This window comes from Aulostomus chinensis, chromosome 11, assembly GCF_037954235.1.
Source record: "Aulostomus chinensis isolate RoL2024-O1b breed Wild chromosome 11, RoL_Achi_v1.0, whole genome shotgun sequence".
Taxonomy (NCBI): domain Eukaryota; kingdom Metazoa; phylum Chordata; class Actinopteri; order Syngnathiformes; family Aulostomidae; genus Aulostomus; species Aulostomus chinensis.
In genome coordinates this window covers 27,159,451-27,186,324 of record NC_141330.1, presented here as the reverse complement: position 1 = coordinate 27,186,324, position 26,874 = coordinate 27,159,451, and the positions used below count along the sequence as shown (strand labels likewise).

Genomic DNA, 26,874 nt, shown 5'->3' with positions numbered 1-26,874 from the left:
ACACACACACACACACACACACACACACACACATCCACACCATCTTAACAATGACTTCGAAGGAACTCAAAACTCCAACGTGCTCAATAGCAGATTTCTATCATGGTAATAACCAAAACAGTTGACATCACTAGGGGTGGCACGGTGGAGCAGTGGTCCTCACTGTGGCCCCCCAGCAAGAAGGTTGTGGGTGGAGCCCCGGCTGCAGCACGGGGTCTTTCTGGGTGAGTCTCCATGTTCTCCTGTTCCTGCTGGGTTCTCTCTGGTACTCCAGCTTCCTCCACAGTCCAAAGACATCAAGAGGGACCAGGTTAATCCAGACTCTAAATTGACCGTAGGCGTGGCTGGGAGAGCCAATGGTTGTCTGTCTCTATGTGTTGGCCCTGCCATGGACTGGTGACCTGTCCAGGGGGAAGGCTGCTGGGATAGGCTCCACCCCCACCACCCTCAACAGGAGAAGAGGGGGAAGATGGAGGGATGGATGATGGATGGATGAGGGATGATGGATGGATGATGGATGGATGGAGGGATATTACTAGTAAGAGGAGGAATGGAAGTGTCTGACAATAACAGCAGCATGTGACGCTGAGCCTCGACTGGATCAGAGCTTCACGTCTGACATTTAGCGCTACTGCTAACGGTCTGTGACAGAGTTTTTCTATCATTACATATCAATTACATATCATATGTCATGTAACAGTGGTGTATCAAGTGTGTCAAAATACTGTATGGGAACCAACAACTTCATATGGCAAGTTTCCATGAGTGCTGAGATGTCTCGAACGAACAACCATCAGTCTCCATGGCAACAATGCTCATAACAACACAAGTTTCTTCAGCCACAGCTGAAATGTAGAAACTCAACATCCTGAACTACAGATATCAATATTTGATATATCAAGCTGTTCACAGACTTTCTCCTGATTAACAGAGTCCATATTAGGAGATAGGGTTCTGTTGGTGCCGGTGGTGTTTCTTCGACAGCACCACCAGCACCACCAGCACCCTATCTCCTAATATGGACATGGCTGGAGGTCATGTACAAGTGGTTTGGCTCCGAGAGGTCAGAACTATAACACAGCATTTCACTGACTATGCAAGACAACAGTGAAAACACAGCAGACTTCTTCTACCAGTTAAAGCAGAAACCCAAGGGGAGGAACGTTAGGAAGGTGCCGGAGGTGACGCGCCGCCCAGGTGAAGAAAGCTCGACTCAGAGTGTCGCTGGAGCTCCAGCAGGTCACACAAACTACTGACGCGTCGTTGTACGGTCATGAATGGAGTCACCATAAATTTCCCTGGAATATTGTCACAAACACACACACACAGACATACACACACACACACACACACACACACACACACACACACACACACACACACACTCACAGACACACACCAGCCTCTGTGACACCTATAATGTTTTTTAATTCTTATTCTCTGCCAAGGCTTTAACAAGACAACAAGTGTCCAGAGAAAGCGTGAGCTCCGTGGGCTGAGCTGGTCCTCACTGCGGCCTGGAGGGACAAGCCAGACGACTGCTGAGGTTCCTGAGAGGAAGCAGGTGACGGGTCCATCAGTCAGATGAACCCAAAGGATCCGTCATTTCTACATCAGACTGGTCGACGCCGCTGATCTTACAGTAACTTTGAGACCGTAATACCATGCTGAATGTCCGTGTGTCTCCAGAGTTCTAGCATTCTCACAACCAGCCCATGAGCCTGCCCACGAGCAGACAGGCTTGGTGGGTGTCTGGTGACAGACCCTCCCTGGCAGCTGATGGTGAGCGTGCAGATGCATCCAGCGTTAATGAGGCTGGTGGCGATATAGTCCGCCTTTGTCTCTTCTCAAGTGGCCGGGCCTTAATTAAAGCATTTAGTTTAGCAAAAGAGCACTTCCTGCCCTGCTGACAGTCCCGTGTGTGGGAGGCAGAGGAGCATGGGGGACAATAAGGAGGGAGGGAGGGTATTTAACGTTTCCTTCTGCTGGAAAGCTCACAGGAGCAAAGCATTCATCAAGGCTGAGCACTGTAATTTACCCACACAGATGTAAGGCAAGAGAGCGCTCACACTGAGAGCCTATCATTTACACTGCAGGCGTGTGTGTGTGTGTGTGTGTGTGTGTGAGGAAACTGCTTGGGTAGGATAGCTTGTTTGTACCGTGGAGATGTGTAAAAACACATGGACGTTCCTGTGGTTCCTGCATGAAGCCTGACTCAGTCCAACACGGGTCACGTTCACGCGGACCTCAATATTCCAACTCCTGACGTGAGTCTAAAGAAGACAATATTTCCAAGAGTCTGTTTACATGAGTTTCTTATCGAATATTCCATCATATTCCTGTCTAGAAACTACAGGTCCAAGTCTTTCCTCCTAGAACTGAACCTGAGAGAACTGGAGCGGCGGCGTAGCGAAGCATGACTGATGTACAGGTTATAAAACGTTGCAAAACCTCGTGTGGGTTTTTCGAGTGAGACTGAGGTGTAAACATGAATAAGGCTCTCGTTAGTAGGATCCAGATCAGAATAGTCCACGTCTCAGTCCAGTGACTCGGACTAGACAGAGATCAGGTTTCAGCTCACTAGAGGGATGGCGTCTTCTTCAGAGTTTTTTTCCTGATGGAGTTATTAGGTTATCGACGCGAAGTAAAATCTGGTCAACTGGACGTAAGTTGACCAGATTTTACTTCGCTTCGATCTACGATGACCTGGATGAATGAGAACCTACACAGACATCTAGGTTATCGACATTAGTGACGTGCGTATTGATGCTCCTGACCCGGCGTGGTTCCTGCTGGCTACCGCAGCTTTGTCTGACCCATGATGCACCTCTGGTGGCGACGGTAGCAGTTCAGGCCACACAGAAAAAAGAGCAACGAGGGATCAGTAATCAGCACAGGAAACATCTGACAGTGACGTAAATGATTCATGATTATTGTTCGTCAATTAGATTATTTGTTGTACTTATTATTTCTCTGCTTTGCCCTGTGGTCCAGTCAAATGGATCTAGGCTGCTCGGAGCCTGCAGGATCCACAGATTCAGACTCCGGGACCTGTGAACGGGTACTGACAGATCACAAGCGATCAGGAAACACGTTGTTCCTGAGATTTCGGGGATTACATCCATCAACGCCACCTCCTGCCTGCGCCGCCTTCACTCTGCTGTTGAAGGCCCAGCTGCTTCATTTCTGTTGCTGAATTTGCAGGAGCACCACCCTGTTTGTCATTGGTCTTTAGTTTCCCTCTGATTGGAGTTTGTTCTCCGTCCCGGTTCAGTCAAGCGAGCCTCTACATCACCTGCATGGCGTCACTCTGAGCTTCAGCTGACATCATCACCAAGGACGTTGGGCTCGGGGCTCAGGACCGAACAGGTTTGACAGAAAAATGTGGCCGAACCAAACTACCAGACCCCGTCCTTCCAGCTGCCACTGATGTTCCAACCCCCTTTAGTCCGCTAAAAAAGTATAAAGTATATCATGGATATCCAATAAAGTGGGACAGTCCATGAGATATGGATCATTAGGATGCTGGTGTCCGTGTGCGCTGACATTTGTATCACCGCTATAGGAGGTAGTGAACACTGACCCCTGACCTTCCCCCTCCAAACCCCACAGGTCCAACTACAGAGGAGCTAGTACTTCAAAGCCCCCCCCCCCCCCCCCACACACACACACACGCACACACAGGTGCAGCTAGCTCCTGTATGGATGAAGGTCATGTGTGAATTATATATGACTCCACCACACACACACCAGCAGGGGTCACCCAGTGCTGGATGGAGGAGGTGGGCTGGAAACAGGAAGGAGACAGATCGAACCCAGAGTGTGGGACTGAAATAGCCGGGTCCCGGGGGACCCACTGTTCTTTTGAAGCTCATTTGGATTTTAAAGTCAGTTTGTAGCTTTGTCCTGCTGCTGCTCCTCCTCCTCCTCCTCTTCCTCCCCTCTCCGACTGCCAGAAGCTATTTCAAAAACTTTTGAAAGAAATTCAACGGGAGACGACAAAAACATCTCCTGAGCTCATTCTGATTCATGGACTTCTGAACACTGAAATGCATGTGCTGTTGTCACAGACTGATTGACAGCGCAGGAACCATGAGAGTGATGTCATGAAAGCAGACGACAGTTCCAAAGTCACACATCCACAACACAAAAATCCACGCGACTCCATCACACCCATCCAGTTCCTGAACTGTGCTCCAAATTTACCCTCCAAAGATTCAGCCATTGTCCACCACTTATCCTGATGAGCGTTGTGGGGCTGGAGTCCATCCCAGCCGGAGAGATGTGGGTGGGGGTCCACCTGGATGGGTCGCCGGGCCATCACACAGCTGGCGCAGAGACAGAGACCACCACTCACACTCAAGATGATCCTGATGAACTCAACCCGGAAGATCATCAACTTCTGTTCACCAGAGCTGATTTACTGGTTCAATCGCCACAATCACATGGAGCGATCCTATTGGCTGCTGGGGGAGGAACCAGGAGATGACCACTTCCTGTTGGTGGAGGAACCAGGAGATGACCACTTCCTGTTGGTGGAGGAACCAGGAGATGTCCACTTCCTTTTGGTGGAGGAACCAGGAGATGACCACTTCCTGTTGGACTACAAACAAACCTCGTCCCGGTCGCTAGCAGATCTCAGTGAGGCCCCGGTGGATGTTTGTGCTATAAATCATTATTCCCGCCCACTCCTCATCAGCAAATGGACCTAAAAATACTTAAAAGAATGAAATGTTCCCAAAGGTGAGCCATTCCAGGTAGCTCTCGTTACACAGGCACATCCACAAGTGTTGAATATCATCACGTTTGGTTTTAAACTGCTACTTGATGCTAGTAAAAGGGGGCGTGACACTGTGATTGACAGCTGCTCTGAGTGAAACACTGGCAGTCGTCTGAAGACTTTTTTGGGGTGAACGTCACTCAAAAAAGGTGATTCCCTCTGTCAATATTAAAATTGCCCCCCCATCCATCAGAGTTCTATGCTACTTCCAACATGGCCGCTGTAGATGTCCTGGTAACACGTGGTTACTGCTGCTGGTGTAGCACACACCAGGAGCCTTCACTCAGCAACTAGACCTCAAGAGACCATCTGCACCTTTAAAAACTGCACAGCCCAGTCCTTTACACACACACACACACACACACACACACACACACACACACACACACACACACACACGGTGATATCAGCACTACAACAACACATGCGGGACAGACAAGCATCCAGCCCTGCACGTCAGTAGCATTCCTCCAGCTTCATGGTGGCAGCTGCTGCTGACACACTCGCATTCGCTACACGGACACAAGAGCTCAGCTGAAACAGTTTCACACACATCGACTCTTCTTGCTCATCGTGACAAGTGTGAACACACTCGTCACGCTTCTCCAGAGTCTATGCAAGGTCGACGATTGCTTCGACTTCACAGTCACGACAGCTTGAATGGTCAATAACGTATTCATTTTACAAATTGTCCTCGTCTAGATGTTGAACATAAGGAGTGGACACACACACACACACACACACACACACACACACACACTCTCTCTCTCTACGGTGCCCAGCAGTCAGGTCTGCTAATCCTCCATACTGGCAATGAATTGACACTCGTGGCACATGGCGTGCGTCCCTCTCAGCGGGTCCCTCATCCCAACTGGACACACTCGCTGTCCTACGAGTCTCTGAAGGATGAGAGCAATGCTCGTCTACTGTCTCTGTCCCTCTATAATTAGAGCCGCTCTGCAGCAGGTCAGGTCTGTAGCAGATGTTACCGTGGTGATATATTCAGCCTCCTAGCTGGCGCAGTGATGAAGCTGTAGTTATCTGGCTAACCCTCTCACCCTCCTCATCCAACAGGCCCCTGATGCAGGAGCTGGTCCCCACAAAGACAGGAATCAAAGTCATCAAAGACACATCTCAGTCATGCGGGTCACCTGACTCACTTCCTCTCTGGTTCTCCGTTGCATGAATGACTTGATAACAAACTGAACACCACAACAAACAACAGGAGTGTGACACGATGCTGCGAGTGGTCTCGTCCTGCACCGGTGGTTAACAGGTGAGTGCAGCAGAAGTCGGCGCCCTTGATGTGCTGCGAGACAACGTCTGAACGCGTCCTGGAGGAGAACGGCGTTCTGCCGAGGGAGTTTTCTCATAAATGATCATTTCCTTTCTAATTGCTTCCAACAAGATTAGATGAGAGTTTATTCAGTAGAACTCCTATTTATGGTAAATCTGATGGGCCGGGAATGTTGACCAGGGCAACATGCTAACACGTGTTGGTGAGTTCGTTCCAGCCTGGCACATGAATGTAAACAGGGCTCAAGGTCAAACGCACACGCTCAGACACTCAGGTACACGTGGAGGTCCTCCTGCAGCCTCACACACGAAAGGAATTCATTCCCTCCCAACCAGTCTGACCAGTCTCCTGTCACACAGCTGCGCCAGCCGGGAGCGTGTGAGGAGACAACACAACTCCTTCATTAGTTGTGGAGAATACGCCGGCAGCCTTCAGCTTACACATGGAATAAATCTGAATGTTTGAATGAATTAAAAATACCGCTGAGCCAAAGAAGAGGCTGGGAGGCTGCGACAGCATTGTGAATAAAGGCAGACATGCTGTTCACAGCTCTGATCAATTAATTGCACTTTAATGCTCATCACCTGTTAACCCTAATTAATGAAACCGTTTTGTAATTTAGGTTCCCAGCTTTTAGATCTTAAATTGCAAATGTGATAGTAAGAAATGCTGGTAAATGACGGAAGGTTACGTGTGTGTGTGTGTGTTTAGAGATGCTGTGATTACAGTCCACCCCCCCCCCCCCCCCCACACACACACACACTCTCTCTCACCCTGGTCTCAATTACTTGTGTCCTTGATATGAAACATGTGGGCTCCTCACTGCCTTGTTGTGAGCTGGTTGTTGTTGGACTCATTAAAAGTGAGTAAAGTCACTGAAGAGTGTGTGTGCGTGTGTGTGTGTGTGGGGGGGGGGGTTGCTGTGAGTAGACCTCCCTCACCCCGCTGATCCAGCTACGCCCCAGATGGAGGAGACGCTCAAGTCTTACATGCAGAGACACTCAGCTACAGTGAGCAGAGGTCACGTTAGCATCAGTATCCTTCAGCTCACCACAGGTTCCAGGTCAGCCGGTCACACTGCTGGAGCTCATCACTAAACAGTCCAGCTGACGCACCTTCATCGTATCCTAACAAGGATTAATGAGTTTTCATTGGTAGTTGTACTTCTTATATTCAAGTGGGAACTTCGGCCTCACGATGGCGCTACAGGACCAGGTCATCTGGTGACCATGAATAACCAGAACAGAGTGACTGGGTTCTGGTGCTGGACGATACGGACCACAGCCCATAGCTGGGCCATTAGCGCCCTCCAATGAGCTGTGGAATACTTTAGAGTTGAAGCTCTATCCATCCATCCATCCATCCATCCATCCATCCATCATCCATCAATCCAGCAATCCAACCATCATCCATCATCCATCATCCATCAGTCCAGCAATCCATCCATCATCCATCCATCATGGATGATGGACTGTGGAGGAAGCTGGAGTACCAGAGAGAACCCAGCAGGAACAGGGAGAACATGGAGACTCACCCAGAAAGACCCCGTGCTGCAGCTGGGGCTCCACCCACAACCTTCTTGCTGGGGGGCCACAGTGAGGACCACTGCTCCACCGGGCCGCCAAGTTGAAGCCCACTTTTTGCAATGGAGATTTTTTTAAGTTTTTAAAAAAGAAACAAAACCATTGAGACATTAATCTCAAAATCTAATGAAAGTACACTGTGTTCAAACCACATGAAGTGCATTAAACTATGAAAATAATCAAGACAATCAGTTTGGCCGCTAACATTAGCCTGACATGGAGCGTTTCTTGAAGCCATAAACCTTTAAACCTTTTTCTTGTACATATTTTAATCCAGGGCTGTGGAACAGGGAGAGGTGCTGCAGGATGCCATTATTGAATGTCAAACAGATTATTAGATTAGAATAGATTAGCCAAAGTAATTTTGTACGTTTATTATTCTAACTCCTCTTCTTCTCCCCACATCCCAGGTCCTGGTGCTGCTGGAGGAGGCTCCAGACCTGAAGAGGCTCCAACTGCCACCCGTAGCTCCACCTGCTCACGTCCCCGTCTGTCCATCAGTCTCTCCTCCTTTCTCTCTCTCTTTATCTCTGTCCCTCTCTTTCCTTCTGTCTCTGTCTTCCTCCATTCTCTGTCTTTGTCTCTGTCCTGCTCTCCTGCTCTCTCTCCGTCCCCACTGATCCTGGATCTGCTCCACCTTCCTGCTGGTAAAGGAAGGTTCTGGTGGCTGCTGTTGCAGGATGTGCTTGCTGATGGAGAATTGTTGGGTGGAGGTTCATTGAAGGAGGGAGGTGCTGGACCTGCTCTACTTGGACAGAGTCAGGAGAGAACTTTGGTTGGGATTTGGTGACACACAAATAAACCTGACCTGACTATTTATCAAGTATTTATAGGTAGGCTTTGAACTGGCAAGGGCAGAGAACCCTGCTGAGAGCCGGAACATCGGTAATCAGAGTCGGTAGGAACACAAGGAGCTGGATGGACCGCCAGTCCGAGAGCACACCCATGATAACTGGGACCCCCCCCCCCCCGCCGCACAAAACCGCAACAATGTATTTCAGAATCTTGCGTTTGTGAGGACTGAACGCGGAGAGCCTTTAGCTGGAGGGATGAAAGCCGCTGCAGAACATAAAGGCCACTGAGTTTGTTTGTTAGCTTGTTTGCAGAGAAACAAGACGAGAGCCCCCCTCCTCCTGTGAATATCAGCCTCGTGGCTTTGGTGCCATCCAGCTGAGAGACACATGCTGCACACATCTGCCACTGAAAAAATGTGAAGATCATTTTCCACTGTGCTGCTCCCAAAATGGCTTCTTCTATGGTGCCTCACTCCTCCAGCCAGACCAGAGACAATCCTGCTGAGCGACAAACTGCACCAACGACTCCACCTCATTGGTGGATGTAGCAATAATAATAGAAAGTATAATCCACTGCTGTCATTTGTTAACAATTCTCCCATGAAGCCCAGCTGTCCCTTAACTCTTCCTCTTTCTACCCTTCATCCAATCAGCACTCATTCTCATCCTCCTCTCCTTAAACCTCTCAGCCCTCCTTTGTTGACACTCTGCATCTGACCGGAGCACCAGCCTCAGCTGTCAACCTTAGTATCGTTGCTGCCAAGGCCACACACACACACACACACACACACACACACACACACACACACACACACACACACACACACACAAACACACACACAGCCTTCACATTCCTCATCTGGCATCCCTGGGGTGAAGGCTGATTCTGTGTTTTGTTCATGTTTGCTGATGAGGACGCGGCAGCAGCAGCAGCAGACTAATGATCCAGACACACACACACACACACGCACACACACACATACACACACACACACACACACACACCCTCATTTACTATTTTGTCCATTATTTCCTTTTTCTCATTTCCCTCCCAGTTATGTTTCTCCACCAATACAAGGCCTGAATTATTGATGAAGCTGCTCCCCCATCGGTCTGGGCTGAGGAAGCAGAGGGTGAAGGAGGGATGGAGGGAAGCATGGAGGGAAGCATGGAGGGAAGGATAGAGGTTAGGAGCGTTGAGATGTGTGAATCCAGGGTGTCAGACAGGCCATGGAGGCAGACTTTGGATCCAAGTCACATGGCGCCACTAAAGAACAAACAAACACACACACACACACACACACACACACACACACACACACACACACACACACACACACACACACACACACACACACACACACATACACAGCTTTGAATGTGATATCTCTTGTATGAGAAGGGCAGTTCTGGTCTGATGGTGGCGCTTGATAAAAGGTCAAGAACCGGAAAAGGTCAAGGGGTCAACGACTCATGAAGGGGCCTTTGCCAACGCTCTGGACAGATGGATGGATGGACCGCTCCAAAGCCGCTCCTGCTGCCAGGGTGACAGATCTTCCTCCAGGATCCCTCTGCTGGGGCTCAGACTGCACCATATGCTGCTCTGTTCACTGTCTCTGTGTCCGAGGCAACGACGCCTCAGAAATACAGAAGCAACATTCGGAACCCTTCAAATCTGGAAATCAGTGGTTTTATGATAAGAATGACAAATTGCATGAGGGCAGGTGCGGTACAGCTCTGGCACATGCAGACATCTTCAGCACTACTGGTGCTACTCTAACGTGGTGTCAGCACACCAAACTAAAGAAAATGGTTTGTCATGAACACTGGAAGCTCACGCCGAGCGCTCCAGTGTGACAGCAGTGGTCTCGCAGGAAGACAAAAGAGCAGCCGAGCCTCATCCCTGTCCCAGCAGACAAATGTGTGCAGTCCTGGAAGGTGCTCCAGGTGGGGGAACACGGCCAGAACCCCCAAGAACAGTGAGACTCCCGCAGCTTCATCTCGGTGGTGAACATCAGTGGAGCGTTTCTGTCACCCACAATTACAATTAATGCTACAACTGTCAAACAACACTCACACTGACAAGTTCTTCATGAATCTGAGGAATACAAAATGTACAAAAATGACAACTCATGTTCAGGATTGAGCAGCTGAGCTCTTACTGATGTGGAACCTTTCCAACAATGACCCGATGCAGCCAGCGACTCCTGACGTGTCAGGTTAACACCCCCAACCTACGTCCTTCAACAGCACCTCAGACGTTTCCTCGGAATGATCGCAGCAAGCCTCATACGTACAAACCAGCTCAGATTAGTCTGGATTTGGATCCAAAAGAAGGACACATTCATGTGTGGGACAAATCGGTCATATGACTCACCAAAGTCCGCCAGTTTGAGCTCTCCAGTGTCGCTGATGAGCAGGTTCTGTGGTTTCAGGTCCCGGTGGAGGATGTACCTCTGGTGGATGTAGGACAGGCCTCTCAGCAGCTGGAACAGGAACAGCTGGACCCAGGAAAAGAAGGACCTGGTCATTACAAAGGAACCACAACAAGAGCACCGAGGCCACATGGGCTAAAGGTCCAGACAGCAACATCAATATGGAGTTATCGGTCAAGAGAGAAGCTGGCTATTGACCAGTGACTCCACAGTCCCCATGGTGACTGGTCCCAGTTAAGCTACCAGCTTCCTGACGACAACCTCCTCAGTCATATCGAATAACCTGGTGTGGACGAGTGTGTGCTGCATATGCTGAGACAGAGCTGCTGTGTGTGAGTGTGTGTGTGTGTGTGTGTGTGTGTGTGTGTGTGTGTGCGTGCGCAGGTGTGTGAGTGTGTTCTTGTACTTGCTACATATTGAAGACTAGAATTCGTATTTAACCAACAGAGTGAGGACATTTTAGCCAGTCCTCACATCTTCAAAGGGCCGTTTGAAGGTCAAGACTTGGTTTTAGGGTCAAGGTTAGAATCAGGTTCAGGTAAGGGAAGGATAAAATTCCTCTCCTATCCAGGAGAAGGTAGGCACGGGCGCGTCCAACAACAGGTGAGTATTTGTCTTTTTGCTCTTTCGATTGAAAAGTTTAGGGTTTGGGTCAAGGTTGGGGTCAGGCAGTCAGTTGAGATGGTCAGGGTTGGGGGAGGGGCTAGGGAATGTATTACATCAATGAAAGTCCTCAAAGATATACAAGGATGGATAAGTACAAGGATGTGTGTGTGTGTATGTTTGTGTATGTGTGTTTGTTTGAGTGTATGTGTGTATGTGTGTCTGACAGTGTGTGTATGTGTGTGTGAATGTGTGAGTGTGTGTGTGTGTGTGTGTGTGTGTGTGTGTGTGTGTGTGTGTGTGTGAACGTCTGAGATGTGGCATATTCCTGACGTTAGCATGAAAACACCGAGGTGGCGGCCGGCGGTGTGGGTGCAGCAGGCGTGAGGAGGGAGGTGTGGCGTGAGGCGTACGTCACTCCGAGGTGTTGCAGCGAGCTGAATAATTCTCACATGACTGATAACGTGCTGCCATGTGACTCCGTGTTGATATTCAGAGACGATCGCCAGTGCGAATGCTTCTGGTTTTTGGACCCAAAGGTGACGGCGCCTGATCCGCGCCCATGTTCATCACTTCCTGTGCGCTTCATGAGAACAGCAGCAGAGCAACGGTTATATCACCTGGCTGAGCTGCTTGATCCAGATCAGAGCCCAACATCATTCCCTCAAAATAACACCACCAAGCGGGATCAAGATGGCGGGTGGCGGGACAGGAAGGACTTTGAATATTTTGACTTCAAACGTATTCACTGGCTGTATTCATGAACTACGATTAAATTATTTGGAAATATTTGCAATGTCATAACCACAGTTAATGAACTCATCCACCAAACAAACATGATATACGTTGGTGGCGACTGCATCCTAAGCTCCACCCACAGCCAGACACATCCAGCTCTCCGGTGCCCTGCACACACATGTCAATTAACAAATAATGAGGCGTGTTCCGTCCGTCCCTCTCATCTCGCCCTCTCACTGATACTTCATTGTTGGCCAATTAAGCCGACTGAAGCACCGTGGAGTCCAATCAAGAGCGGCCCCGTCCGGCGTCTGAGCTGGCGGGTCAGTGGTTTACTACTCCTGCTCTGAGTGGGTGAAAGATGAAGGCTGCGGCAGAACATTAGCATGGGAATGGCGTGTTTACTCTTGTCGATCACACTCTTGCCTCTTTACAATTGCTGTTGCCCTTTTATTGCCCTCAGCTGCTCCATTCAGACATCAGAAGCTTCCTGAGAGCAGCGCTCTCTCTGACCGGGGCGCCGCTCCGTCCCATCTGCATTCTAATGTGTGAAGCAAAGTGAGACACTTCTGAAACTAATAATCCTGCTGATTCTCACACTCATCAGCGCCACTGCTGTCAGCAGCTGGTCACAGGCACAGTCCCATTCTGTCCTCCATGAGACAGACGGGCTCAGGACTGGTGGCTTTACCCCAGATTTGTTAGAGTAAATCCCATCTCTCCTCACATTCAATTACCTTGGCATGATTCTATCCAATCACAGCAGGACCAGCGCTGGTGCTGATGGATCAGCACTGGGTTGGACCGACAGGTCCTTCACATGAGCGAACATGACAAAATATTAGGAGCAGATATTAGCCAGTACCTCAGTAATTACCGTTAGAGTACAGTAGTAGTACAGTACAGTAGCAGTGCAGCACAGTAGCAGTACAGTACAGTAGTAGTACAGTACAGTATGATGTCACTCCTGACTATTACCAGCGAAAGTCGGGGCCCAGCATACTGGAAGCTTCCTCAGTTCACGTTATGACTGGCAAGAGAAAAAGAATGTTTAAATTGCCAAGAAACAGGGTAACCTCAAATTTAACATTCATTCCATGTCAAGCACAGTCAGTACACGGCCCCATAGATACTGCTTCTAACATGTCAACGCTAGCAGGATTAAATGTCAGGTCATTAGCAGGCAAATCATTTCTAATCAGTGATAACATTATACAGCACAACCTGGACTTCATGTTCCTAACTGAAACGTGGTTAAGCCAAGATATCAGTGCAGTAGTTCTCACTGAATCAGCTCCCCCTAACTTCAGCTTCATAAGTGAAGCTAGAGTGGATAAGAAAGGAGGTGGAGTTGCAGTTTTGTTTAATGAAACCTTCCAATGCAGGAGGATGTCAGATGGAAGTTTCACCTCCTTTGAGTATGTTGCAGTTCAGTTGAGAGCCTCCTGTCGTGCAATATCATGAACCATCTACAGGCCCCCAAAATATAATGCACTGTTTTTTGATGAGTTTTCCAAACTATTGTCTATTATCTGCATTGAGCTTGATGTGTTATTCTAGTGGGGGATTTTAACATTCATGTTGATAACGTGAAAGATGGATATGCAAAGGAACTCTTTAATACTCTGGATATCTTTGGACTCTCCCAGCATGTGACAGATCCAACACATAACAAGGGCCACATATTAGATCGAATTATCTCCAAGGGTCTAAACATTTCTGATGTTGTGGTGAGTGATGTTGCTCTTTCGGATCATTGTTGTGTTCAGTTTAAAATGACTATCCCTGCTAATCTCTGCAAAAGTGAAGCAGAGGTGATAAGAAAGCAGTTTATGAACAACAGCACTGGTACATTTTTCACTCAGGCGTTTACATCATCACCAACTCTGCCCTTAGCCTCAGTCAATGACCTTGTTGATAGTTTTAGCTCCAGTGTTATGACTGTTATGGATGCCATTGCTCCAATTAAGACCAAAGTTATATCTGGCAAAAAAAGTCACCATGGAGGAACACCATTCTGGTGAAAGCTCAAAAAAGAAAGTGTAGGCAGGCTGAACGCAGAGGGCGTAAAAACAAACTCCAGGTGTACTACGACATTTATAAAGAGAGTCTTCACATTTATAACCAAGAATTGAAAAAGGCAAGACAGTCTTTTTTCTCTGAGATTATCAAAAATAATACCAACAATGCCCGCACCTTATTCACTGTTGTCGACAGACTGACAAACCCTTCGGCATCTATTCCTGCTGAACTGGTGTCCAACAAGTCATGCAGTGACTTTGCAGCCTTTTTTACAGATAAAATTCAGAAGATAAGACAAACAGTATGTGGCTCCTCCAAAAGCAACTTAGTTATGTCACCAGTTCCTCCTCAGTTTCTCAGAAATCTAGAAACCTTTCAACCTGTAGACCATGCAACTCTGACAGAAACGGTTCAGAATTTAAACTCCACGATGTGCTGCCTTGATATGATGCCTACAAGCTTGCTGAAAAGTGTTTGTAATTGTGTTTCATCAGATGTATTGAGGATAGTAAATGCTTCTCTTCTGTCAGGTTAATTTCCCAGGGCACTGAAAACTGCAGTCATCAAACCTCTCTAAAAAAGCCTAATCTGGATGCTTCATTACTAAGTAACTACAGACCCTTATCTAACCTTGCGTTTTTGTCAAAGATCATTGAGAAAGTTGTCTATCAACAAATTCATTCTTTCTTGACCCAAAACAATCTCTTCAGTGCTTTCCAGTCAGGTTTTCGACCACACCACAGCACTGAAACTGCACTTATTAAGGTGTTAAATGACATACGCCTTCATACCGATGCATCTAAAATATCAGTATTGGTACTACTAGACCTTAGTGCCGCATTCAACACAGTCGATCACACCCTGTTGCTTGACAGACTGGAGAGGTGGGTTGGACTTTCTGGTGCGGTGCTAAATTGGCTCAGATCTTACTTAGAAGATCGCGACTTCTTTGTCTCGCTTGGGAACTGTGAATCTGAGCAAACAAAGATGACATGTGGGGTCCCACAAGGCTCTATTCTTGGGCCACTTTTGTTCAACATCTATATGCTCCCACTGGCCCAGGTCATAGAGCACTATAACATCTCCTACCACTCATATGCTGATGACACACAACTTCATATTACAGTGTCGCCATGCGATTACAGTCCACTGCATTCACTGAGTGACTGTATCCTACAGGTCAATCAGTGGATGGGCCAGAATTTTCTCCAGCTCAATGCAGAAAAGACAGAAGTCATTGTGTTTGGTCCCAAAAACGCAAGGCTTGAGGTCAGCAGCCAACTTGACTCAATGACACTACAAACCACCGACCCAGCTAGAAACCTTGGTGTTGTTATGGACTCAGACCTGAATTTTAAGAGCCACATAAAAACTATCACTAAATCAGCTTATTATCATCTCAAAAACATTGCATGAATTAAAGGATTTCTCTCTAAACAAGACATGGAAAAACCCGTCCATGCATTTATTCTTAGTAGGCTAGATTATTGTAACGGTGTCTTTACAGGTCTCAGTAAAAAATCAATCAAGCACCTGCAGCTCATCCAGAATGCTCCTGCCAGAGTCCTGACCAACAGTAAGAAAATGGACCACATTACACCTGTCCTTAAACCACTGCACTGGCTCCCTGTGTGTCAAAGGATTGAGTTCAAAATCCTGTTACTGGTCTATAAGTCGCTGAATGGGCTTGGGCCTAAATACATGTCAGAGCTGCAGACTGGGTATGAAGCATCCAGACCCCTCAGGTCATCAGGGACGGGTCTACTCAGCGTCCCCAGGGTCAGAACCAAGCAGGGTGAAGCTGCTTTCAGCTTCTGTGGTCCACACTTGTGGAACAAACTGAAACTCTGAGGGGGCACAAACTGTCAGCTCATTTAAATCAGGGCTGGAAACACTGCTGTTTACTGCAGCCTTCTTATAGTATTGATTTGGGGTTGATCTGGGTGATTTGGGGTTGATCTGGGTGATTTGGGGTTGATCTGGGTGATTTGGGGATGATCTGGGTGATTTGGGATTGATGGATTGATTTAATATTGATTTGTCTGCAGTCGAATTGATTTTAAATGATTTTTGAATGTTTTAATTCATGTTTTCGATTTTAAACTGATTCTAACTTTCAATGTCTCATTTCCTCTGTAAAGCACTATGAATTGCCCTGTGTATGAATGGTGCTATACAAATAAATTTGCCTTTGCCTTTGCCCTTAGTACAGTACACTGGCAGTGTGGTACAGTCGTAGTACAGTACAGTAGTAGTACAGTACAGTAGTAGTACAGCAGTAGTACAGTACAGTAGTAGGAGAGTACAGTAGTAGTACTGTACAGTAGTAGTAGAGTACAGTAGTAGTACAGTGGTAGTCCAGTACAGTAGTAGTACAGTAGTAGTCCAGTACAGTAGTAGTACAGTAGTAGTCCAGTACAGTAGTAGTACAGTAGTAGTACAATACAGTCGTAGTAGAGTACAGTAGTAGTACAATACAGTAGTAGTACAGTAGTAGTAGTACAGTAGTAGTACAGTAGAGTAGTAGTACAGTAGTAGTCCAGTACAGTAGTAGTACAATACAGTCGTAGTAGAGTACAGTAGTAGTACAATACAGTAGTAGTCCAGTAAAGTAGTAGTACTGTACAGTAGTAGTAGAGTACAGTAGTAGTACAGTAGTAGTCCAGTACAGTAGTAGTACAGTAGTAGTCCAGTACAGTAGTAGTACAGTAGTAGTACAGTAGTAGTACAATACAGTCGTAGTAGAGTACAGTAGTAGTCCAGTACAGTAGTAGTACAGTACAGTAGTAGTACAGTAGCAGTACAGTACAGTAGTAGTACAGTAGTAGTCCAGTTCAGTAGTAGTACAGTACAGTAGTAGTACAGTACAGTAGTAGTACAGTAGTAGTCCAGTACAGTAGTAGTCCAGTACAGTAGTAGTACAGTAGTAGTCCAGTACAGTAGTAGTACCGTAGTCGTAGTACAGTAGTAGTACCGTAGTCGTAGTACAGTAGTAGTCCAGTACAGTAGTAGTACAGTAGTAGTAGTACAGTAGTAGTACAGTAGTTCAGTACAGTAGTAGTCCAGTAGTTGTCCAGTACAGTAGTAGTACAGTAGTAGTAGTACAGTAGTAGTACAGTAGTAGTCCAGTAGTAGTACAGTACAGTAGTAGTCCAGTAGTAGTTCAGTACAGTAGTAGTCCAGTAGTAGTCCTGTACAGTAGTAGTACAGTAGTAGTAGTACAGTAGTAGTCCAGTAGTAGTCCAGTAGTAGTAGTACAGTAGTAGTCCAGTAGTAGTCCAGTAGTAGTAGTACAGTAGTAGTACAGTAGTAGTCCAGTACAGTAGTAGTACAGTAGTAGTAGTACAGTAGTAGTCCAGTAGTAGTCCAGTAGTAGTAGTACAGTAGTAGTACAGTAGTAGTCCAGTAGTAGTAGTACAGTAGTAGTACAGTAGTAGTCCAGTAGTAACTCCTCCCTCAAAGAGACTGGATCAAACTGAACCTGATGGTTCTCAGGGGACGACGTGTGATGGTTGTCACATATTCAATAGAAGACCTGTCAGTGGTGTTAATGTCTTGGCTGACTGATGGATAAATATGAAAGTACACGCAAAAGTACTTCAAGTTTTACTTTTTATGACACTCTAAGTCCTCAGGATCAGCTCTGACCACAGCACAGTCAAGTGACCCACGCTGACCTGTCACGGCGTTCCACAGGGACGTGGCAGGGCTCCAGGGATCCACGGTCTGGTGGCTGGACACAGCAACCCGAGGTGACACTCGTGTGTCCTGCCACTTTCTGGCTCTTCCTGGTGGTTGTTGCTGTGACTCACCGTACGGAACTGCTGACCAGCCTCACCAGCTTTGCTTTGACCATGTATGGTTAAATGAGGGCGTGTGGGGGGCGGGGTCTAACCTGGATGTCATATGTACAAATCTCTAGGTGTAATTTAGAAAGGAAATACTGCCTGCAGGTGAGTGTACTCACAGGTGTGAAACTTTATATCCACACCCCTTCCGGACCCGGGCTCTGTCTGGTGGGTGACATCACTGGTCTGATTCTAGGAGCGGATGCTGCGGCGTCTCAGCCAGACCGCCGTGAGACTTTCACATTCAGACGCTCATTACTGAGACAAAGACTCCTGCCAGCAAAGTGCAGCTCACAACTCCAATCTGAGGTGTTCTGCTGGAGTGAGCCGCGGTGCTGATATCAGAGATCAGATGAAGGAGTGTTAAATGGAGTGAGGAGGCGTTCCGTCTGCCAGCTGGCGTTCACGCCGCCCTCGTATCTGCCTCTGAGCATCAGTAGTGTGTTCTCTGAACGGCCTGAATCACCTGCTCCACTGAGCTGACCACTGGAACACACCAAATGCCTTTGACCGGGCAGCTGTTAGGTATAAGTACTAGGGTTATTTATATCAGTGAAAGTACTTGCACTTTACTAATACTGCTACTTCAATGCTCGTATCATGCTGGGCTTTGTTGTTGTGGTAGGTGTCGTTTCTAGTCAGCTGTGTTTCATGATTGTGCTGCCACTGTCGTTTTTGTTTGTTGTTGTGTCGCTAAGTCCACCCGTCTCTCTCTCTCTGCCTCCGTCCTCACCTAGCTGTCCGTCTCTGTTCCTGCTGGTCGAGGCAGATGGCCGCTCCATAGGGCATGGGGCTGCTCAGCGTCTCAGCCTGCTAAAAGGAAGTTTTTTGTCCGTGAGTTCGCAGACATGTTTCCTTGTGATTAATTGAATGGCAGCCAATCATGTCTTGGTATTTGGGCTCAGATTTACTGACAGCAAACTCTCTTACAACACGACTTAAACACGAAATTAGCACAGGAAAGTCAAGTCAGGTTTATTTGTGTGGCGCCAAACCCCAACCAAAGTTCTGTCCTGACTCTGTCCAAGTAGAGCAGGTCCAGCACCTCCCTCCTTCAGTGAACCTCCACCCAACAATTCTCCATCAGCAAGCACATCCTGCAACAGCAGCCACCAGAACCTTCCTTTACCAGCAGGAAGGTGGAGCAGATCCAGGATCAGTGGGGACAGGCAAGGATGCATAATGTTGACCTCACTGCATGTATCATTTTGTGAAGCACCGTTCTAGGGTGCAAAGAAAGGGGAGGAGGGCACTTGAATTCATCGTCATCAGCTGCTGGCTGCGATCACCTGACCTGAAACACGACTGATGTGCATCATTCACTTCCACTGTAATTAATCTAATAAATGTAAATGCCAGCTGTTATTTGGCTGATGGGCAAGGACTTGCCCCCCCCCCCAGCTGCATATAATCTGATCAGAGGAGCACTTCAGCAGAAGAAGCACCTGGGTTCAGTTACAGCAGCGATGCTAACAAGCTAGCATGAGCCTGGAATAGTTGCTGCTAAACACACTCACACACACACACACACACACACACACACACACACACACACACACACACACACACACACACACACACACACACTCACACACACACACACTCACACACTCACACACACACACACACACACACACTGCTCCACATGGACCAATAATTGTGTTAGTGATGAGCATCTGAGTGGGTCTCTAGACGATAATCTGATCAAGCATCAGTGGAGGCACAAATGCGATTGCCGATTAGTTAATAGGAGAGCGGCTGAGTGGCAGCACTTCCTCCAGTGGGCCATAAAACACAGAAATTAAACCTCTTTGGGGTCCAAGACTTGGAACAAAACTGGTTAATGACCACATCTCCCATAAACCTAATTCTTTCACTCTTATTGTCAACAAAGAGATTTTAGGCTCATGTAGTGTAACCAACTGCCACTAAAGACAAGGAGAGGGACGTTAACGTAGAAACTGATGACAGGTGGTAACAAAGCAGCTGTGACGCTTTAACTGATGCTCAACTGTAACTGAGAGGCCTCGGGAAGAACGAAGACCATCTGCATGAGCACAGGAATCACATAAAAGAAAACAGAAGTTCGACAGAACTCGATATTTACTTCAGAATCAGATTCTTTCTAGGAGAGTTCCTGGGAGATCAATTAGAAATCAGGTGTGTCGTCCGAAGCCTTTCATAGTTCAAGTCACTAACTTCAATAAACAGGCAGTCCACTGCAGATGAGAGGAGACCCTGTTAACTGAGCTGTTCACAGATGTGCATTCATATCCAGCTGTTCCTCCAGCAGAGAGGACAAGTCTGCAGGCAGCTTCCATCACAACACATGAAGTATTTCTCTATACGTAATTCTGCTGGTTTTATGTGTACAGGGACTATGATAGTGCAGTACACATCCAGCAACATATCAAGCAAAGTACCTGGTTGGGCACAAATGATAAAGGTTTTAGCCTGGATCAGTCTGACACTACACACTGATACTGCAGTGTAGGAGTATCACAGTATCACCGCAGTAGGTGGAGTCACTATAGTCACAGTCAACCCTGACGTCAGGAATCACGGGCCCACGAGGGACTGTTCTTGAGTGTATCTCCCTTTCATCGTCACTCCAAACTTCCACAGAGGTATAAAGTACTTCATGGATTTGTAAATCGTGTTTATCACCTGATATGTGGGGCCGGATCGTTCCGCCCAGCGCCATCCAGTTTGTCGACTGTCGGTGAGAACGATGTGTTTCAGCCATTTGAAGATGTAAACACCACTGCGGTCTACAGTCCATCACAAGCACAGGGCGACCTGCTGTCTGTCTCTGAAGGCATTGGACCAAAGCCAGTTTGAGTCGTGAATCTCTTATAAATCCATTTTTTGTCCTGTGCACCAGTTCTGGTCTGTCCGTAGAAAACTGCCAAAATCTTGTGGGTTGACCAGATCCGTCTCAAATAAGAACTGAGAGTTTTGGCTAAGCAGCGTTACCGTGGTGAGGCGGCCATGTTTAACATCTGACCACAGAATAGGAAACTGCAGTAATTGGACTCACGTGGTCAGACCTTTGATGAGAGTCCTGAAGAAGTCTACAAGTTGAGTTTGAGTCCTAGCACCACCTGGTGGTTACAGGAAGTGAGATGGACGGAGCAAATGCTCACATGACCCCCTCCGGAGGCAGCGGTGCCAGGGCCCACTCATCCTGGTTCGCAGCTTTAACAAGGACTTGACGAGCACAGAGCCAGACCCCCCCCTGTCTTAGCAAACATGTTCACTGCCATCATGATGGTTGTGGTGTGGAATCCCACGTCCACTTCACTCGGAGCGATTAGTAAGTGACAAGATGTCGTCATTGACATTGGTGTGGGAGGATTCGACTTTGATGTCTTGAACAGACTGGCCCAGGGCGACTCAGCTATCCCTGGAGCACGTAAGGATTAAATAACAGAGGACCAAGACTCAATCCTTGCAGAACTCCTCCACACAGCTGGGAGACGCTCTGATGTTGTTACCTGCTGTGAATCTGAGTCCAGACAGAGACCATGTTCAGTCTGAGAGCAGTATCAGTAATGGAATGGGCCCATGTTCAGTCTGAGAGCAGTATCAGTAATGGAATGGGCCCATGTTCAGTCTGAGAGCTTCATCAGTAATGGAATGGGCCCATGTTCAGTCTGAGAGCTTCATCAGTAATGGAATGGGCCCATGTTCAGTCTGAGAGCTTCACCAGTAATGGAATGGGCCCATGTTTATTATGAGGACTGCAGCTTTGGCGTGACTTTGTCATTTGTCTTGTGGGGGAAACGAGCAGACCAACTTGGAAGCCAAAGAGATGAGGGAGAGGCGTTATTCTCCTTGAAATGTGTGATGAAGTTCTTCTCTGGCTGTTGGGGGCGGGGCTTAAGAACCAGTAGCTCACACTCTCACTCTCTCCTCTTAGCCTGAAACCGGACTGTGGTCTGTGTCCAACCTGCTGACGACCTGTATGTTGACGATATTCTAGGACGATGTGTCCCACACTTTGATCTGAATGAGCTTCAGGACCAAGTCTCCCTCCAGGAAAAGTCTAGTGAGCAGTAGAGTGGTGATCAAGTACCTTCACATTGTCCGGATGGAGCCCCCCAGGGTGTTTGTCCATGTACTGGCACAAGTCCGTGTGCTGCAAGACACAAGAAAAACAACACAAAGTTAACGTTGCCACTTCAAACGTGAGATTAACAGATATGAAAGTGGAAGGTTTCAAAACATCTTTTCTTCTTCTTATGACCGCCTCATGTTTGACAGCATCATGTATGTGTGTGACTTCTTACACTGAGGAAACTGCCTTCAGGGCAGGAAAGGTAAAGATGTCAGCTACGGGATCTAGAAGAGCTAAGGTAGTGTGTGTACAACGTGTGTACAGTGTGTGTACAGCGTGTGTACAGCGTGTGTACTGTGTGTGTACAGCGTGTGTACAGCGTGTGTACAGTGTGTGTACAGCGTGTGTACAGTGTGTGTACTGTGTGTGTACAGTGTGTGTACAGCGTGTGTACAGCGTGTTTACAGCGTGTGTACAGCGTGTGTACAGTGTGTGTACAGCGTGTGTACAGCGTGTGTACAGCGTGTTTACAGCGTGTGTACAGCGTGTGTACAGCGTGTTTACAGCGTGTGTACAGCGTGTGTACAGCGTGTGTACAGCGTGTGTACAATAGCCAGCAACGAGAGCGCCTGTGTCCCGGCACCTCGGCGACTGTGACATGCTGACGTCCACAATGTGAGAGTCGTCATCAGTGCATTAAGAGACTCTTCACTCATGCAGCTCAGCTACAGCTGATACTCATGTCTCTTCAGACCACCAGGTGACATGTTGCGGCTCCGCCCCCTTCACCTGTATTTGTTGCCAGATGGAGGAAAAATAATCTGACAATACGTTGTGACGTGTTTCCTCCTGATATGAAATGGATATTGCAGCTCTTTTCAAATAATAATTCTTGTTTTAGATGGACTGTAAATGCAACATGACTTCTGCACCTCTGCTCCGGTTGTGCAGCACCGCTGCGCTGCATTTCCTCTAGCTGTGAGTGAGGCAGGGGCGGCGTGGCTCAGAGGTAGAGCGGCCGTCTAGCAACCGAAGGGTCGCTGGTTCGATCCCCTCTTCCCCCGGTGACCACGTCCAAGTGACCTTGAGCAAGATACTGAACCCCTGATGGCCCTGAGATGGACTGGTGACCTGTCCAGGGTGAACCCGCCTCTTGCCCAATATAAGCTGGGATAAACCCCACCCCCCAGCCCTTAATGGATAAGCGAAATGGCAGTCAAGGAATTGGCAAGTCACAAGCCAAAATGGCAGAGAACCCTAAAAGACCTTGAAACCTCAAAGTGGAGGCACTTTGGCTTCCAGTTGTGAGAGCAAATAAAATAAAACGAGTGTGCAAACACGGCGTGTGTACAGTGTGGCGAGGACATGGCGTGATATTTGGCATCGCCACTCCGGTCCACACCAGCGGTTCCTCCTCTGTCTCTATTTCCTCCTTCTCTCTCTGTACGTCACCCTTTCACTGTTGATCATCATTTGCCCCATCATTTGCAGAAAAATAGACTGGTTTTCATGTTTGAAAAGTCTTTTGTATGTAAAACAGCAGCAGTGGAATATTAATGACGGGTCACAGTGAGACATGCAGCAGCGTATTAAAGCCATGAGTGAATGGACTCACCGCTGCAGCCAGACAAACCTACCAGCCACTGCCTGAATGAACACAAGGACCCAGCAGCAGCACAGACGCTGCACACCCCGGCGCCGCTCAGGCACCCGGCTCCCAGACGCGCTTTCCTTTTATTTAATTCACATTTTTAGTTTTTAAATGTGGCCCAAGACATCAGGTCTCAGTGAAAATCACACTGGAATGGCTGCGGCTGATTCCACTCCTGGAGTGAGTGGGTGTGGCCATTGGACATTGTGGGAGGAGTTGAAGGTCGCATTGTGGGAGGAGTTGAAGGCTGCATGTCAGAAATGTTAGTTTTAAACGAAAATGTGCAAATATGTGATTCACCCACAACACACTCATACTGATGAGCATCACTCATTCACCGCCGGTGTTAGCAACCGCTGGATGCCATACGGCGGCTCAGAGCAGCCGCTTCACGACGGGTCCGTTCTGATCAGGTGGTTGGAGGCTGTGATGTCACATGGGCTACAGTGAGAGCTGCAGCACTGAGTCAGACGAACCCCAGTCGGGTTACCGTCAGTGAGGAGGAGGGTGAAGCTGCTCCGTCACCTCAGACACAGAAATGAGCTTCAACACTGCAACTGAACGAAGGCTCTCATCGTTTGGAGCGTCGGTTGCTCTTCTGTTCTTTCGCAGAGGCGCATTTTTCCATGTTGCATGAAGAAATGAAGGATATCAAAGTAAATGAATGGGGAAGAGAGGTAAATGTGCTGGCGTAACTCTGAGGAGCTGTGCCCTGCTGCACTTCAGGAGCTGCCCTCCTGCATGTCAGATTTCATTATTCAAGGGATCATGTATGATTAATAGCTCATGTCTGCCGCTCATTCACCTGGCGTCTCGTCTGATGAGTCGACAGCTCAAATTAAAGCTCGTGGCAGTTTCTGAAGTCAAAGGTGCTCATAACGACTTTCAGTGACCTTCATTAGCATCGCTGAGCTCCTGGCGCTCCTCACATCAAATAAAGCCTTCGACATGTCTTACACCAACCAACAGGGGGCACCCCACTGTTTGAGGTCCCAAACGCTGCAGAAGTGATGTGAAAGTGCTTTTCTTGCTGCGGTTGCCAGACTCGGCCTTGCTGGGCTCCTCAAGGTCTCAGACTGAGCTGAATGTTAATGTGACCATCAAAGGAGCTTGTCAGCGACAGAGAACCGGGACCTGCAGACGAGAGTGATCGCTTCTGAGTCGTGCTGAGGTGAAAGTAGCTTCACACACGTTTCACATTCATCAGCAGCAATGAATGATTCATAAACCATTAGAAAACAGGGTTGTGTAGTTCAGAGGATTTACGGGCATTTTAAAATAAAACTTTTAGAGAAACACACTGATTGTCCATCGTCCCCAGAGACTCCTCTCTCCTCCGCTGCAGCCCATGCTAGGAGCTGAGGTTGACTCTGAACATTGGACAAAGCTATCCTTACATATCCCATTCATCACCATTCAGTGTGCTAAGCTAAATCGCGTGAGTCTCAGCTCCCTGATAAATCAGAGGATAGAAGCGCGAAAGGAAGATGGACAAGAGGAGGTTCACCAAAAACATGGCCAAGTTGGTGAGAATTCAGCCAACAACTGTACTAATACGAACAATTCTCAAACTGTCTCTGTTAAAACTGTTCTTCATATCACACACATTTGCTCCAGCTACATTACACTCACATTCATGGCAGGCACACCTTCCCCTGTCAGCAGCAGTTCAATAATCCTGACTCTGCTGCCTGCGAGCAGTCCTAATCCCATGTTTAGGACTGCGCTGCGACAGACTGTTTCCTCTTTAAAGGAAGCAGAAGTTCACACTCACTTTTCACAGTTGCAGCACTTTAAAGGATTGTTTGATTTGCAAACAACTGTGCTACTTTTCTCTTGTTGGAACATTGTGGACTACTTCCTCCTGTTACACAAGCGATGCGAATGAAAGCAGAGTTTCTTCGATGCGTCTCTGGGGATCATCTGAAGCATCCATTTGGGTTTCATGCTCACCAAAGTCTTGGCAGCTCCAGGGAGGCAGAGACTGGGTAATTATTCAGATGACAACCAGAGTCCGACTCCACATCATCAGCAGCAGCAAGGCTGCTAGGAGGGCCTGGCTCTGAAACGCTACGTGTAAAACCTACCGAAGGTCCGACTGTGACAAACACACGGGGGGTTTTAGTTGGGAGCCCCAGCCTGGAATGTGCTGCAAGACAGAAGAAGCTCTGCGATATCTCTCACTCTCACAAGTGTCAAACGCAACAGCCTCGTCACAGGAGCCGGGAGGTTCCGCCGTGGTGGATAATGAGGCAGAAGCTGAAGCTTTATCTGAAATAGAGCTGTAATCCATTCAGAGGCGTAATCACAAGAATATATTGTGGTTAATCACGATTCCTCACAAGATTAAAGTACAAGTATTCAGTTGTACTGTGTGGTTAGATCAAACTAGTCAGTGTGGGACCGCACGAAGAAAGGAGGGGATCTTGAGTTGAAGGAATCAGCGTTTTAGCTCCATCAGCATAAGAGAGAAAAATGAGAATCTCGGGACGAGTCAAACGACGCCATCATTTCTCGTGTTTGAGCTTTGTCATGTGGAGTAAATTCACATTAATAATCAAAAGGAACAATTTCTTGTGTCAACATCGCCGCTGCTGCTAAAAAAGCTCCTGTAACTGAATTGTCTTTATGTAGGATATTTCCCATTGGTGCCCATCAGCCTGAGGCTGTGTGTCAGCTGACACCACGTGATGGCATCTCTGTCTTCACCCTGACCACTCCCCCTATACGCAGGCAATGATGTCACTCCAACGTAAGTAGCAAAGGAGGGTTTTACAGTAGAAAGACTGGTGAACCAACTGTGGTCTCTAAACCATCGAGCCACGCGTTTGCTGGAGGCCAGCGCGTGTTTACACTGATACAAACGCTCCCTGGTGGTCAGACACATCGACTTAAGCATTCTGTTGCTTTGGTCCGTCTGTAAGATCTGGTAAGGTCTGGTATCTGCCGCGTGCTGCACCGAGGCCAAGATTCTTTGCTGTATGCTACTTTCAAAAGGGCTGTAACTGCATCAACAGAACATCTTTAGCTGTCACTTGTGTCCACAACAGCTGTGAAGACCAC

At 47.7% G+C, this 26,874-nt stretch overlaps 1 protein-coding gene across 3 annotated transcripts in view; it reads right to left on the bottom strand.

The window, feature by feature from the left end:
* The window catches only part of cdk14 (cyclin dependent kinase 14), a 154,854-nt gene that overhangs the window by 82,973 nt on the left and 45,007 nt on the right, over positions 1 to 26,874 (bottom strand). For all 3 annotated transcript variants that reach the window (XM_086219239.1, XM_086219241.1, XM_086219240.1), the window contains 2 exons: positions 22,179 to 22,241; positions 10,832 to 10,955 (listed from right to left, as the gene is read on the bottom strand). In XM_086219239.1, coding sequence (XP_086075365.1) covers positions 10,832 to 10,955; positions 22,179 to 22,241 — 187 coding nt within the window. The remainder of the gene's footprint in view (positions 1 to 10,831; positions 10,956 to 22,178; positions 22,242 to 26,874) is intronic.